Raw genomic sequence first — 16,134 nt, 5'->3', positions numbered from 1 at the left:
TACAAAGTTCGTGCATGCGCTCACATGTCGGCTACACCTGTGGTTTCATGAAATCCAAGCAGAGTGGGCTATCCTGATTTTCCCACGCTCTCTGAGCTCTCTCAGAGCTGTCAGATGGTGGCAGTCAGCTGACTGGAATCTGCCGTCACCTGACTTGAGTCTTAAGGTTTATTTTTGCACTGTGGCAGGAAAAAAAAAAAAAAAAAAGAAGCACGTGTGCATTTATCTCATTTCTTGCAACAAGGCTGGAAAACGGTGGCGGTAATCCACCTCTAAGCTGGTTTGCCAAGCGCCATTAAAACCACAAGAAGAAGAAGCAGCTGGAAAACTCTGCTTTTGTTTAATCACATTCGTTCAATAAAAGGCTCGCGTGTGATTGGTGACATAATGAGAGCTTTATTCGTTTATCTTTGTCTAAGGTGACTTTTCGTGCTTTGATCGCTGGGTGGCGCCAATATCACACAACAGAGTCTGCGCAGCCAACCCACGTGTGGGCAGCTTCCTTGTTTTTGAGGGGGTTGTCCTGATCGACACACTGAGCGAGTTGTTTTGAAGTGTTTCTAAACTATGGATGAGTTACCTGCGGACCTCAGAGCGTTTCTTCTGAATCACCCCTTTCTTGAGCTCACAGATGGTAAAAAGGTTAGCGAACAAGTTTATCCACATTACACGAAATACACGTGTCGAACGTGCAACGTGATGCTAGCGGTCTTGCTAAGCTGTAATGCTGTGATAGCTATGAGTGCTGACCAAAACCATTAACTAGACCAAAACACCCTACCTGTGCCTTCCCATTTCTAAATTTTCAGATCAGATGTACTCTAAATGGCCACGAGTTTCCCTGCAACCTGACGGAGCTGCAGAACTTTACCCAGGGGAAGAAATATGAGAAACTGAGTGCTGCAGCAGAGTTCAACTACAGCCAGTATGAGCCACACATTGTGCCAAGCACAAAGCAGCCGTAAGGAGACGATTGCTTGCCCAACAAGTCATTTAGTCACTTCAGCTGAGTAATTATCCGATATTTCATAGATCAAACTGCACTTTCTAATATGTGTATTTTGTGTGTTTTCTAGCAATCAGCTCTTCTGTAAGCTGACCCTGAGACATCTCAACCGGCAGCCGCACCACGTCTTAAAACATGTCAATGGAAAACGCTTCAAGAAGGCCTTGTCTAAATGTCAGTGCATCACATATTTCTCCATGCCCAGCTCTGTTGTAATTTAAGCACTAAGGATGTTATACATTTCAAACTTCTTGACACAGACTTGTCTTAATAGTGATCTTTCAGGAAGCAAATCAAAGCTGTCTGATTAATTTGTAAGCACTTTTCTGCTGATCCCAGTCAATCTTAATCTGCTCAGACCAACATACTCTGACATAATTTTGCCAGGCTCACAATAGTGAGATTGGGGTGAATTAGAAATGGCAGAACTAGTCAAAAAAAAATTAACTGCATAATGAACAGGAAAAGCTACTAAAGTCTGTCATTTGTTATGTGAAAAATTTATCAAAAGCTGAAAAAATGTCAGTCAGTACTGACTTGAAAGATGAGTGTGCCTAAAGCACTGTGGGTATGGGTTGTTGGATAGTTACCCTATGAGCTTGATTACTAACACAACTGCCTTATACCCTCTTTAGATGAAGAGTGTGTGAGGCAAGGGATTGAATTTGTTCCAGCCCGATTGACCCAGAAAAGGCCCAGAGACACCGAAGAGGTCGGTCGAGGAAAGCCTTCCAGACATTCAAACAGCGCATGGGAACCCTCATCCAGTGAAGACGATCACAGTGACTCAGAGGACAGCATGAGTGACCTTTACCCCCGTCAGTGTCCCCCATGCGACACAGATTATTAAAACACTTGCAGTGTGTCTGTTTTACTGTGCTGTAACATTGTGCGTGCTCCCACAGCCTCCATATTCACTTTGAAAAACCCAGCAGAAGAAAGCATAGAGGATGGAAGGGATGAGGAGGAAGATGACTTTCAGACAGATGAGGATGAAGAAATGGAGGTGGAAAAGCAGGTGGTGCAGAAACGCAAGAAGGTCTGTGGCTTAACATGTACTCACCTATTTTATTAGGTACAGCTTTTTAGTACTGGGTTGGACCCTCTTTTTGCCTTCAGAACTCCCTTCATTTTTCATGGCATAAATTCAACAAGGTGCTGGAAATATTCCTCAAAGATTTTGTTCCATATTGACATGACAGCATCTCACAATTCCTGCAGATTTGTTCATCTATGATGTGAATCTCCTGTTCAACCACATCCCCAAGGTGCTCTATTGGATTGAGATCTGGTGACTGGAGGCCATTTGAGTACAGTGAACTCTCATTTGCATGATCAAGAAACCAGTTTGAGATGATTCAAGCTTTGTGACATCAAAGCTAACATCAGTAGATGTGTACACTGCAGTCATAAAGGCTGTGGTTCCTAATTGGTCCCATGAGGCCCAAAGTGTGCCGAGAAAGTATTCCCTACATCATTACACCACCAGCAGTCTGAACTGTTGATACAAGGCAGGACGGATATTTTGTCTAGACAGGTGCTGTTCACTGAATATTTTTCCTTTTTCCAACAATTCTCTGTAAACTCGAGAGATGGTTGTGTGGGAAAATCCCAGCAGAGCTGCTTTTCTGAAATGCTCAGACCAGCCCCTCTGGCACCAACAACCATGATGTATTCAAAGCCACTTAAATCACCTTTCTTCCCCATTCTGATGCTCAATTTGAACTTCAGCGGGTTGTCTTGACCATGTCTACGTGCCTAAATGCATTGAGTAACTACCATATAAATAGATGATTAGAAATTCACATTACCAATCTGTTGAACAAGTTTACCTAACAAAGTGTCTGATGAGTGTGTCTATGTAGTTTATGTTTTAAATCAGCTGCCATAAATGAAAAATGATTTTGCAGTGTTAGACTGGAATTTTTCCTCCGCAGATATTAACGCTGTTTTTCTTTCTTTCTTTCTTTTTTCTTTCTTTTGTCTTTCAGGTTCAGTCTGGTGGATTTAATAAGAAACCCAAAAATAACAACTGGAGATCAAGCAAAGCGAAAAAGAAGAAGACAAAAGCGCGAAATGGAAAATAAAATCCAAATTCCCATCTGAAGAGTATTTTTATATAAGCGGTCCCAACACAAGAGACATTCAGTTTGGAGTGTTATTCCCGTGTCAAAGTCAGCCTGACCCTTCCACATCTGTTACCAAGGATTTTTCTGGTTCCTGAGTTGGGATGTTCCACTGGTCCAGCAAAGGCTGATTTAGATTGCATAGAAAATGTGCTAACGGATCCTTTGGACGAGATAAGGTGTGTTTTCCTGTTTGCATTCAACTGCACTAGTGTAAATTACAACTCTATTGGAATTTGCAAACATTGTCTGTCTTTTTTGAACATTCGTGTTTCCATCTTGATACTTCTACAAACTTCAGCAAGTGCACACATTTATGTTCAATTAATTAGATGTATCTTTTCCACAAAGACAAACCTTTTAGTCTGGCAATCATGATCTCGATTTTATTGGTTGCAGTGAGGGTGCAAACTTTTCTCAATGCAGATCACGCACAGATTTGCTGCTAATGATAGAGCATGAAAAATTGCCGGTTACAGTTTTTCATATGACTTTTCAAGAAGCAAGACCAGTTCTTGGTCCAGTGCCACGGCAAATTTAAACAAGGGTGGGCAGTTGTAGCTCTATGTGGAGCACTACAACAGGTTATTGCTCATGAATCTGTCTCATGTAATGTGTAGGTTAAGAAATATTTAGTGTAACAGCACCTTAATACCTTCTGCCATATTAGAAACTCCTCTGAGTCAGTTTTACAGTTAAACAGTCCATCCTGCAGTTTTTCATTGTCAGCCATCAGGGGTCTTATTCAATACTAAGATCAGTTGTTCCAAGTTATTCGGATGTGTCAGCACTTTGCCGAGGTCTAGAGGAAGACCCGAACTGTCACCCTCAGATGAGAAGAAATTGGATAGGATGTTTGGGAACAACCCAGGAAGCACCAAGGCTCAAGCCTGCCATAAGCTAGACACTGCTGGAACACCATCCTCACTGTCCACAGTGAACTGAGTTTTACATAACCATGGACAGAGAGGGTGACAACCAAGAAAGAAGTCCAAAATCGGCACCTTCAAGCTCTACTGAAATTTGCAGGTGCCCACATGGACGAGCCAAATGCTGTCTGGAGAAAATTTTTATGGTCAGACGAGATATAGTTATTGAGATTGAGCTATGTTTAGCCACAATGACGAGAGGTATGTTTGGAGGAGGCTTTCAAACCTCAGAAACACTGTAACAATGGTACAGTGGTGGCCATAGCATCATGCTTTGGGGCTGTTTTGCTGCCAGTGGTACTGGTACATTGCACAAAGTGGATAGAACAGTGAAGAAGGGGACTACCTCCAAATTTGTAAACTTCACCTCAAATCAACAGCTAGATGGTCGAAACTTGGACACAACTGAGTGTTCCAACAGAACAATGATCCACAACAAACATCAAAGCTGGGTTTGTAATGGATAAAGCAGGCTAACATTAGCCTGGTGGAATGACCTTTCCGAAGCCTCGACCTCAACTCTATTGAAAATTTGTTGACTACGCTTAAAAGCCGGGTCTGTGCCGTAAAACTAACCAGTTTACCAATTTCTGCCAAGAAGAGTGGTCACATTAGAAGAATGTATTGAAGCTTGTTGATGGCTACCAAAGTGTTGGGTCGCGGTGCAACTTGCCAAGGGTCATTTAACCAAATATTAGTGGGGTTGTATGTATATATTTGACCCTGTGTGGATTAGAGAAAATCCAAAAATTCAAATTTGTGCACCTAATTCTTGCTTTTATAAAGTTATTAAAGATGTATGCTGTACAGTCAATGCCATGACAAGTGTAAGTTAACTTCTGACCACATCTGTAGTATCATGAGTGTGTAATACCTCACAGGAGAGGAAGACTCACTCAATGATCTGACTATAAAAATAAGTATGGCCGTTACAATCACCAGATTTAACCTAAACACACATGAGACTAGTAATCTTTTGTGTCAATTTTATATCCAGAACTACTAAAATAGTCTGTTCAGATGGCTCCTGTTGCCTGAACACAAAACAAAAAACTCTGCATACTGATTTTTCTTTAAAAATCTTACTAATTTGTATAGGATGTTTTTAAGGTTTATGTTAAGCATTTAAGTTTTCTATGAAAGATGTGCTCATTGTTAGAAATACGTTTTTATTTAATGTATGCTTTAGTACTATGTTAAATGTTTTATTTTTTTACACACCACATACATAACAGTGTCATAATCTCTAAAAGCTAACTTATTTTTGACTTAAAATACACATGTATGTTTGGGTAAGGGAAGTGGCACATATACGTGTCTAACTAACAGGTTATGGTGATTATAATATTAGGTGGGGATGCGTTTGTTTACATGTGTACAGCCGTAAATAACGCCCGGCGGCGGCAGCGGCGGCCCGGAGCCCCCTGTATGGATCAGCATACGTGGCACACAGCGGTAGCAGTGCCATGTAGGGCGGGGGGGGTCGCTCCGTCTCGCTCGTCAAATCGCGGGGCATTGTGGGGCGGAGGCGGCCTTTCTCTGCGTCCTGGCAGTCGGGAGATCTTCAAGTAAATAACGTTAACGGGGGGCAGGAGCCGTGTGAGCGCAGCCTGCGGAAAAAACCCAACGCACCGAACTTGTGTTGCGCCGAGCCTTAAACATTATAGCTGGTAATATTACACGAATATGGGGCAGGAGGATCTTATGAACACCGCCGAAGACGTGGCAGACCAGGTAACTTGATTTTTTTTTTTTTAGCACGCCAGCTCGTACTGCTAGCCGCTGTTAGCACGCTAGCTGCTAACTAGTTTGTGCAGAATGAAGCAAACCGTTTCCTCCAGCCTTTCGGGGACTCTTTTTGATCGTGCATCGAGCCAGCAGCTCATTTACTCTGGTTTTAATTTGGGTGACAAATGTTGAACATACCTGCCTCCTGTCATGTGTCTAAAGATTGGATTTGATAGCATAATGAAGTCACACCGACCAGAATGAAACTGGTGACTAATTTGACTAAGAGAGAGCTGGTTGACAGGAACATATTTAGTTATGTCTTCATTATTGCAAGTTAGTTGGCTTGCTTTTGTAGCCGTTCGGGTCATTAACATTATCACGTCGCCACATTGCTGTTGTGAAATCATTTAGAAAGGCTCCAAAGTTGTGGGCTAACACTAACACGTTAGTCTTGGTGCATTAGCACTCTAAGTGCTTAGCATTGCTGATATTTGTCTAAATTTGTGGCGTTCCTGAAACTGCCACACATCCAAGTCCACCTAAAAACCTGGATGGTTGCTATTCTTTCACTTAAAAGCACAGCTGCGTTTCTATATCTGCTGTTTTGTTCCTTATTTATTCTCGTGGAACTAAAGCCATCTTGACAGGGGCTGATGTCCAGGTCAGTGTTCAGGGCTGCCTGTGACCCTTTTGTAAAGCTTGGGACCCCCCCGTCCTCTCCACAGATGTGGCTTTATATCCTCTTTATGCATTCAAAAAGTTGCAGTCTCTGTGCTATAGGTTACTGATCTCATCTTTTTGCAGAACCGAGCACAGATAATGAAGTTCAAACAACTTGGAGCCAGTTCTGTGTATGTTTATGGCACTTGCTGCTCCCAAATTTCATAACATCTTATTGATTTATATGTGCCTGTCACGAGTGTTGTGTGTTGGGAAAGATTACATGGGAAAAGTAAACAGCATCTGGTTTATTTGTTTTCTAGGAAGCTCAATGCAAGGGGCACATCCCTCACTAATGAGTACTGAGCCAACATTTTACTTAGACTTAACACTTCAAAATAATCTATTTCTGTGCTGTTGCAGCAACCTTTGGGCTTGTTAGGATTGGCTTTAAGTTGGCCCATTCATGTCTCGCATAACAGTCAGAGTGGGAGTTGGTGGATGCTGATAGGCTGCTGAGGTCTGGCTGTGCTGATGTGGACTGCTGAATAGGCGGGCCAGAGGGCAGGCCATTTTTGCTCTTGTGTGGCTGTAGTGTCAGAGGAGTGTCTACATGAATTCTGTTTGAGAGAAGAGCCTTGGTTGCTTTAATTTATCATTCGTTTATTATATTTGTTTAAGCATTCAGCATAATTTGTTTTCAAAGAAATGCCTTAGAGGGGATCAAAGCCCTGCTGTTTTGAAATGTCTAGTAATAATTCTACCGTTTGCATGTTGACACTTTTGAAGTTGTTTGTAATTTATATACATAAATATAGATAAAAAATATAGATAAAATACTCAACATGATTAATTTGTAAGGGAAGAACATCATCTAGAGCAAGAGTAGACAGTTCATTTTCCCAAGGAGCCACAATTAGGGCCTAATTGTAGCATCTACTCTGACAAGCAGCAGTTAGAGATGAGATTAATATGCAGCAGAACTGATTTCAGCTTATTGGTGTAGGCACGCATAGTCAGAATCACCTCTTTTTAGCCATCTTCAGTCAGTCATTTTCCCTTTCTGTTTCCCAGTTCCTGCGGGTAACCAAACAGTACCTGCCCCACCTGGCTCGTCTGTGTCTCATCAGCACCTTCCTCGAAGATGGCATTCGCATGTGGTTCCAGTGGAATGAGCAGCGAGACTACATTGAGGCTACCTGGAACTGTGGCTACTTTCTTGCTACATGCTTTGTGCTGCTTAACCTCATCGGACAGCTGGGTGAGTAAAAGGGAACAGTCCTAATTTAATGTGCTAAACAAACCTAGGCAACATTTTAATGATTAGATAAATTTAAAAAAAGTTTAGTTCGTGGATTGAAACTATGAGTGAACCAGGAAGCATCAGTACAATGTATTTGTTCAGCACAAACTGTTATTTTCCAGTTTCTGTAGTACACCGCGCTAATTCAGCATAAATTAACCCTCCCGCAAAAAAAATTGTCCTTTCGCTTTTGTTGTAGTTGTATTAGAGATGGTTTTGGTTCAAGTTAGACTTGAGTGTATGGCACTTATTTTTTTGGGTCAGTGTCAGTATTGTGACAGTAAAAACAGAAAAAAAACCATCTTTTTATGATATCTATTTCCTGATAGAATAACTTGGTCATCATTAGTTTCAGGTGTCAGTCAAGTAGGCCTAGAGACCAGCTGGCAACCCCCTGGCAAACTCTTGGTTGGTGCGCCACACTTTGGGACTGATTTCACCTGGCAAAAGCCAGCAACTACTCACCAGCCGCTCAGGGAATATACATTTTTCCCAAGCAACCAGAGGTTTTCAGGGGGGTACCCGCATGTTTCTAGGCCTGCTTAATTACAGCTGATAGCAGTTGATTTTGGCAACATCCAACTCAATTTTTATTTCTTTTGGGGACTACTTTACTAGCTTTGCAAGATTCCCAGTTCAGTATAATTCATATTCATCTAATACTGGTCTTTGGTGCAGCTACACAGGTATTTGTATTTATTCATACAAGGGGGATGGTACTTATTAACATTGCTGCATTTGAACATAAATGCAACCGATGCAGTGGATAAAGGACTTATAGCCACAGCTTATTTGCAGACCTGGTTACTGGTTAGGCTTTTAAGACACTATATATTAAGGTCATTCCCTTCCACCTCCCTTTAAACTAGCTATCCTTTGATTGGCTACCCCTTTGCAAACAAAAGATCTGAACAGCAGGTGGTCGGGGTTTCTGTGCTAGCAGTGTGGTGATCCAGAGATGTCCAAATTATGCATATCTGCACTTTTTGAAGCCTGAGGTCTCGACTTACAGGGATTATTTGTAAATGCCCTAACCTTCAGCCCTGTTTGGTATGAGGATCCATTACTGTAATGGCATAGATTAAATGGAAAATAAGGCAAAGGTATTTAATAGGTCCCCTTAAAAAAAAGCATAGAATTACATGCAGTTTACTAGAAATATAATACTACATTTCTCTTCTGGGATATAACCCATCTAATAGAATACAGAGACTTGGTGAGGGAGGCCAGCTTTCACTCTGCATGTGCAAACATCAGTCTGCTAGCCTACTGGGTCTATGCAGCCTAGACTGATGAAGGCTGATGTTAAAGTGTTTTGTTCCCATTAGCACAGACCACAATTCCTCTGATTTTATTGGAGCGTGTAGATGTCAGGTTCTGTCCTCGTCATGCATGAACAAGAATAGGATGCTCTAGTGGCTACAGACTCTAATATTGGAAATTTTCCTGGGATTGATGTGGTTCCAGATGTGACATGCTGTAGCTAACAGTCAGACTTGGGAGTAAACTGTTTAAATCCATGCCACACATTGTGCCAAAGTACATGGTCAGCTCTTTGCCATATCACCACAGTGTCACAGCAGATCATCTGGCTCCATCTCACTCTATGCCCAGCATCCTCCTCTGTCACACCATCCCTCTGCATGTTCTCCTTCACTGCATCCATGAACCTTTGCTGTGGTCTCCCACTTCTCCTCCTGCCTGGTATCTCCATATTGAGCATCCTTTGTTGAATATATTCACTATCCCTCCTCTGCACGTGTCCAAAACATCTCAACCTTTCCTCTCTACCTTGACAAAAATAATTAATATAATCATGTTGATAAAGCATTGCAAATGATGATTTGTGATTTCTCCTATTTACTATGTAAAATGTACAGAACATATGAGGAGCATTCAAACCTTAACTCTTCTTTCATATCCTTATCCTAACAGGTGGTTGTGTCCTCATCCTCAGTAGAAATTTTGTACAGTATGCCTGCTTTGGACTATTTGGGATCATAGCGCTACAGGTAAGGAAATATAATACGACTGTTCTTGTTTTTGTTTTTTTTGTTGTTTTTTTTTTTTATCATACTGTGTCTAATCTGGAATATTTTTGTTTTCCACTTTTTCCCACCAGACTGTTGCATACAGCATTTTATGGGACCTTAAATTTTTGATGAGGTAGGTGTCACTGGGTGGAAAACAAACTGTTCACAGTACAGAAACTTTACTAATCATCAGAAATTCTTTGTTCACAGGGGTATCATGCATCACCATATCAAACCCCAAACAAAAATAGCCATCGCTTTTTACTGAATTTCTTCAGTTAAAGTTTGTTCACAAATGATTAGTCAGAAGCAGATCCTTTTTTTTGTGGAGCTTTCTCTAACACATCATTTCTGATGATAAAATTTCAGTTTGACAGAAATTAGAACAAAATCACAAAAAATTCAGTGTTTTTATTGCAGCAGTGGAAAGTTAAATCTGCTTGCAGTGGTAGATAGCATCACTGTTTACAAACAGACACCAACACTTAGGATTACTGTAATTACTGCAGAGAAGACCTGTGATTTTATTTAAACATCACCAGGCTGGATGAATCATCGGTCTCTGGAGAAATCTGTTAAACATAGTGCCACATCTGTCTGTTTATGTATTTTGTGGACATTTAATTCATGTTAGTAGAGAGTCGTAGTATAATGTAGTGGATCAGCTTTATAATTAACAAAAAATAATTAAATTCAGTTGTGTTCACTGAAATATTCAAGTAATTCAGAGTAAAAACGAATACTTTCTGACACTACAAGTACAAATAAGTTAACAGAGTAGTTGTTAGAAAAATGGCTAGCTTCATACCCTACTATAGAGCCTCATTTCAGTCGTTAATGAAATCAGCTTATTACTATTGGCCAAGGTAGCCTCAGTTAACACAGACAATATTTTTCTGCTCATCTGAGGACAATTTGCAAAAATAACTGTCCTCTCTTCTCCTCAAGAAATCTGGCCCTTGGAGGTGGGCTGCTGCTGCTGCTGGCTGAGTCTCGTTCGGAAGGAAAGAGCATGTTTGCTGGAGTACCCTCCATGGGAGAGAGTTCACCGAAGCAATACATGCAGCTGGGCGGCCGAGTACTGTTGGTTCTCATGTTCATGACCCTGTTACACTTCGACTCCAGCTTCTTCTCTGTGAGTTCGGACACAACCAAACACCCATTCATCAGCTGCTTCATACACATAGTTTCACTACCATAGCCATTATCTAACTGTACATTAAGTCTAATGTCATACTGGAGGAGGAGGTCAAAATTACATTTTCTCAATAATACAAGAAGCATACTTTTGAATTGAATTGAATTGGAATTGAATCAAATGTAATTGAATTGCAACCACCTGCAGTACCCTCGCAGCCCACCAGGGGACCCCAGCTCACACTTTAGCAATCACTGATGTATGATTAATACATTGAAGAGGCAGTGAATAAGAAGACTTTATATTTACATCTGCAGTGCATTCATACTCACTATGACCTGTTCACAATATTTTTTTTGTTCAGGGGGTATAGACTCTTGATTGGAGTCTGTTAAATGTGTTCCCAATGAGCAGAACAATAGGAACTGTCCCAGTAAATGAAGTAACGTATCCTTTATATGTAACATAACTAAAATCAAATCTTGTCTCATTCTTATAGAACAGTTGACTGAAATCATCTCACCACACCTTGTGGCCCAAGTCAGGAGCCATAAAGTGTGGTGTGATATGATGTTACCACCAACATTAACTCGAATCTCAGATTTTTCTTATATCTTAAAGGGCCAATGACGATATAATTTACTGGGAAGGACTCATTTTTGAGTTCAGGTAATTAAAGCTTATCAACTCACTGAATTTGAGTTGCCTTCTAAAAGCATCACAGCTGTAATCCAATAGATCAGAACCTCCCCTTGTCAAACACGCAAACATTTTTCAGCATCCATGGTTTGTGTTTCATACCTTACTAAATTACATTCTAATCATATACTAAATGTGAATCGATGGTTTCTTTCCAAGAATTTTTTTTTTAATCTAAATGAACAAATTTTATTTATTTATTTTCATCTCAATGAGACTGCTACTTCCAGTTTCTCCCTTAAGCCTTGATTGTACTCTATGCGTCCACGAGGGTCTGCTTGAATCTGAGTGGTGTAAATTATTTTGTTATCAGATGGTGAGAGCAAGGTGTGCAGGTGTCCATGTGCCAGCCTGTTTGTTTGTTTTTTGTTTTTTTCCTCCTCTGCAGAGAATTTATATTACAATGCTTCAACTATGCATGTACCCAGGCGGCGGACTTCAAAGAAGTAAAACAGGAATCATGTCTCCAGCTGTCTGTGTCTCTGCCCACAGCAGAGTATAATCAAGGCTTTATTCCCCAAGGGGATCACCACAGCAGATATACATGTTTGATTTGGTCAAGATTTTACACCAGATTCCTGCTGCATTCTTCTCAATTATCTGGGGACTGGCACTAGGACTACACTAGCTTGTGACCCCACCAACCCCGAGGCTGAGTTTGTGTCTTCTCCCAGTCTCAAACTGGAGGTCTTTTGTGTGTAAGAGCAACGTGTTAACCACTGCCTCAGTAAATTAGGCTTAACTGACTATAGCCCAGGGGTGGGCAAACTTTTTGGCTCTGGGGCCACATTGATTTTTGAAATTTGACAGATGAGCCAGGCCAGCACCAGAAGCATACATATCAAACATAAATATAAAAAAGGCATTACAGTGTTAATACTTACATTTACTTTTAGTGGGAACAGTGTTGTTTTTGCCAGTGCATCAAAGTCTGGTGTTAGTTTTGTTGTAGCAATTCTCAGAATCCTCGACATCAGTCATAATTATAATATGATTTGATTTGGGCAATTCTGTTCCAATCTTTGGCGGGCCGGATTAAAAAGACAAACGGGCCGGGTGTGGCCCATGGGCCGTAGTTTGCCCACCCCTGCTATAGCCCAAGCAGTACTATAAAAGTTTTGGGGTGGTATATATGATTTGCTGTAAGTAAATGAAAAGTGTCCTGTAGCCATTTTTTTGCTGTTCTTCAAACTTTGTAAATCAAAAGTAAATGTTTAATAGTCTGGGCTCATCCTGACCAATTTGCAGCACAGACCTTCACACCTTTCATATGAACTCACCTTCTTCCACAGATCCTGCAGAACATGGTGGGGACTGCTCTCATCATCCTGGTGGCCATCGGCTTCAAAACTAAGTTGGCAGCGCTGACCCTCGTAGTGTGGCTTCTGGCTATCAACTTCTACTTCAATGCTTTCTGGACCATCCCTGCCTACAAGCCCATGCATGACTTCCTTAAGTACGACTTCTTCCAGACCACATCAGTCATCGGAGGCCTGCTGCTGGTGGTGGCACTTGGTCCGGGTGGAGTGTCCATGGATGAGAAGAAGAAAGAGTGGTAGGCATAGGAAGCAGAGCATCACTAACTTCCCCTGCCAGCTGGGACACAAAGACCCTTCCCCTCCAGTTCACCAGGGTACATAGTTTGTTTTTTGCTAAATCCAGAGACACCACCTCAGCCATCATTGGACAGTTTATTTTTATTTTTTCCACCTGCTGATTTAGGTTTTTTTAATATCTTTTTTTTTTTTTTTTTTAACTTCCTTTTTCATGACAGCAACAATAAACGCCCATATAGTTCAAAGACAACAGTGAATAGTAAATGGAGGAAAAGATTTATCTATTCTGTGCGCAGAAGAAGAAAAGAATTTATTTTACAGGTGTTACATATTTAGTTAGAACTGGTTAACTGCAACAGTTTTGGGTTCCCCGCGGATGCTGACCTTTCCTGACCATTGCATCATCACCACTGGGACCTTGGCACTGATTGAAAACAACTTTGCTCTCCAGGTTTCTTTCCCCAGCTAGCCACCCTTGTCTCTCTCCCATCTACACACTGTCAGTCTCAAAGGACTGATAAGTCTTGTTCATGGGGAGTCAAATCCGGGTTGGATGTGCATATTGTATACTAAGTGGTGGATTGCAGTTGTGCTTGATTGAAATTTCAACACAGATATTAGCTCCAGGACTTGTTAATGGGCACTTTGTACTGTAAGTCTTTGGCAAATGCCTAACTAGTGAACTGTATACAATTGGGGATTAAAGTGGGGGGAGACTCAACGTTTGTGAAACACCGTATTCTGCAATCTAGGAAAGCAAAGAGGACTGAGCAGAGTCACTAGCCACCCAGACTTTGTCTTTGCTCAGTGTTTTTTGCCCTGTGTATGAAAAAAAAAAAAAAAAAAATTCAGTGTATTAATTTTCAGAAGTTTATATTGTATTTTTGATCGTCAGTTTTTTTTTCCTTTTCTTTTTTGTTTTTGATTTCGAAACTTCATGGCGAAGAAATGAATATTAAAAAATATTAAGACACTGGCTCAATCAGTTTTTAACCATTACATTCTTATAAGCTGGTAAATAAAGTCAAATGAATCCTCTGACAAACAAACTCAACCTCATTAAAAGTTATTTTGGCACAAGAATAGAAACACCAGTGAGCGTTGATTGATGGAGTCAGCCAGGATCCACAGTAGTCTTTGTTGAATTCAGACTTTGGGCAAATACTGACACCTACTGGACTGTGGTGGTAAGAGTCCTTCAAGGGAGCATTTAATTATTTTCAGCTACATGGATTAAACACTAGGATACAGCGATTGTTGCTTTTGTTTGCAAATCGTTTAGCTGTTCATCACATTATCTCTGAACGGATCCTCAGTATGAAATAGATGTGACATGACTGCTTTTTTTCTTTTTCTTTTTTTAAAGGGCCAGTCTAATGATTATAGGCCATGAGGTTATGGGAGCTTGTTTCGGACACTGAATAAATTTTTATTTTTTTGCTTACTATTTTTGGCTATTTTATAGGAGATCATGAGCTTCAGCCAGAAAAGGTTTGAATGCCCACTCTGGGTTGGTAAAAAGTTGCAATGTATCAATACACTATATCATAGTATCATACTCCAATGATACTAGCGGGGGATTTGCTAGTTACAATAACTTGGGAAATTCGATGGATCATGATCCAGATGGGCTACTATGTTATTTATTGATAGTTATATTATTGTGGGTGGTATTTGTCAGGCACAAGATGCAAGTTCAGAAAAGGTATTAGTTATACAGATGCCAGAACAACTTCAGCTGGCTCATTTCGAGGCAGAGTACATTGACACTGACAGATGGTGATCTTTCAATTCCACCACCTGGGGCGGCAACTTTTTCCCAACCCAGAGTGGGCATTCAAGCCTTTTCTGGCTGAAGCTCATGATCTCCAATCTCATTGTACATTCTGTATAATGACCAATAAAGGCATTCTATTCTATTCTCTCTCTGAAGGTCATGGATAGTTTTTGCTTTTGTAGAGTTTAGTAGGTTGTAGGAAAAAAATAGCCATCCATAAATAAAACTTTCAGAATTTCAACTTGAAATTTCAATTTCTCATAAGTTTGAGTTAGTAATAAATAAATAAAAATTTATTCAGTGTCAGAAACTCCCATAACGTCATGGCCTATAAGCATTAGACATAATCATATAACATAGTAGCCCATCTGGATCATGATCCATCACATTTCCCAGGTTTTTGTAATTAGCAACCCCAACCCTCCCAGTATGTGGGAGATGAGGAACATACAAGCATGCGTACACACACTAGAATTGTTATAGCATAATGCTATGATACATTGTATGATGACACCATTATAATCTGAAATTCCATTCTGTATTGTGGGATTCCATTTTGTCCTCAATTGTACTGTCAAGTGTACAAATATATATAATTGTGGGATTTGTATACGTCATTTATATGTAGGCGCTCACAGTGCTGTAGGCAAGTTTCATCAAGATTGGTCCACTCATCTAGAAGGAGATGAGGAACATACTAGGGTTTAATATTTTTCCCGAAAATGACATGAATCAAATCCCGGGAAATGACGAGCCATTTCCCGGGAATCCCGGGAAAAAGTTTATTTATTTTTTTATTTTAATTAGGCCTTCTGTAGCCTGTGTCGGCCTTAACCTATTGTGATATTGTAGAGGTAGCTTTCCAGCTATGTCCTGTTATGCCCAGTAGGGGGTAACGTTGGCTTGATTAACGCAATAAAACCTACATCTCGAGATTCGAGTGCTCGAGCTATGCGGTGTTGTATCGTTCCTCAACACTCCCTTAACAAATATAATTCGAATATTCCTCCATTGTACATGGAATTATACCAAGCTATTTTACAATTGCTGGTGCAAAACAATACGGTTCATCTCCACAGCATTGATAATGGCTCAGCCACGCTGTCGTGGCGACATCTGTTGCGCTATATCTCCACCAGTGGAACGCTGTAATAGTCATTGAAAAGTTAACTACCG

The 16,134-nt window shown here is 40.6% G+C and overlaps 2 protein-coding genes across 2 annotated transcripts; both read left to right on the top strand.

Annotated features, from left to right (window-relative positions):
• The first annotated feature begins 470 nt into the window (after positions 1-470).
• surf2 (surfeit 2) lies at positions 471-3,375 on the top strand. Its single transcript, XM_030743030.1, has 6 exons — positions 471-642; positions 810-961; positions 1,077-1,180; positions 1,642-1,824; positions 1,912-2,045; positions 2,998-3,375. The coding sequence occupies exons 1-6, from the start codon at positions 568-570 to the stop codon at positions 3,091-3,093; spliced, it is 744 nt and encodes a 247-aa protein (XP_030598890.1). The 5' UTR covers positions 471-567; the 3' UTR covers positions 3,094-3,375.
• Positions 3,376-5,747: 2,372 nt separating this feature from the next.
• surf4 (surfeit 4) lies at positions 5,748-14,163 on the top strand. The gene is made up of 6 exons (XM_030743040.1): positions 5,748-5,795; positions 7,527-7,713; positions 9,691-9,767; positions 9,878-9,921; positions 10,737-10,923; positions 12,918-14,163. The coding sequence occupies exons 1-6, from the start codon at positions 5,748-5,750 to the stop codon at positions 13,182-13,184; spliced, it is 810 nt and encodes a 269-aa protein (XP_030598900.1). The 3' UTR covers positions 13,185-14,163.
• Positions 14,164-16,134: the final 1,971 nt, after the last annotated feature.

This window comes from Archocentrus centrarchus, chromosome 12 (assembly GCF_007364275.1).
Source record: "Archocentrus centrarchus isolate MPI-CPG fArcCen1 chromosome 12, fArcCen1, whole genome shotgun sequence".
Lineage (NCBI taxonomy): Eukaryota > Metazoa > Chordata > Actinopteri > Cichliformes > Cichlidae > Archocentrus > Archocentrus centrarchus.
This window is presented reverse-complemented; position numbering and strand designations above follow the sequence as displayed.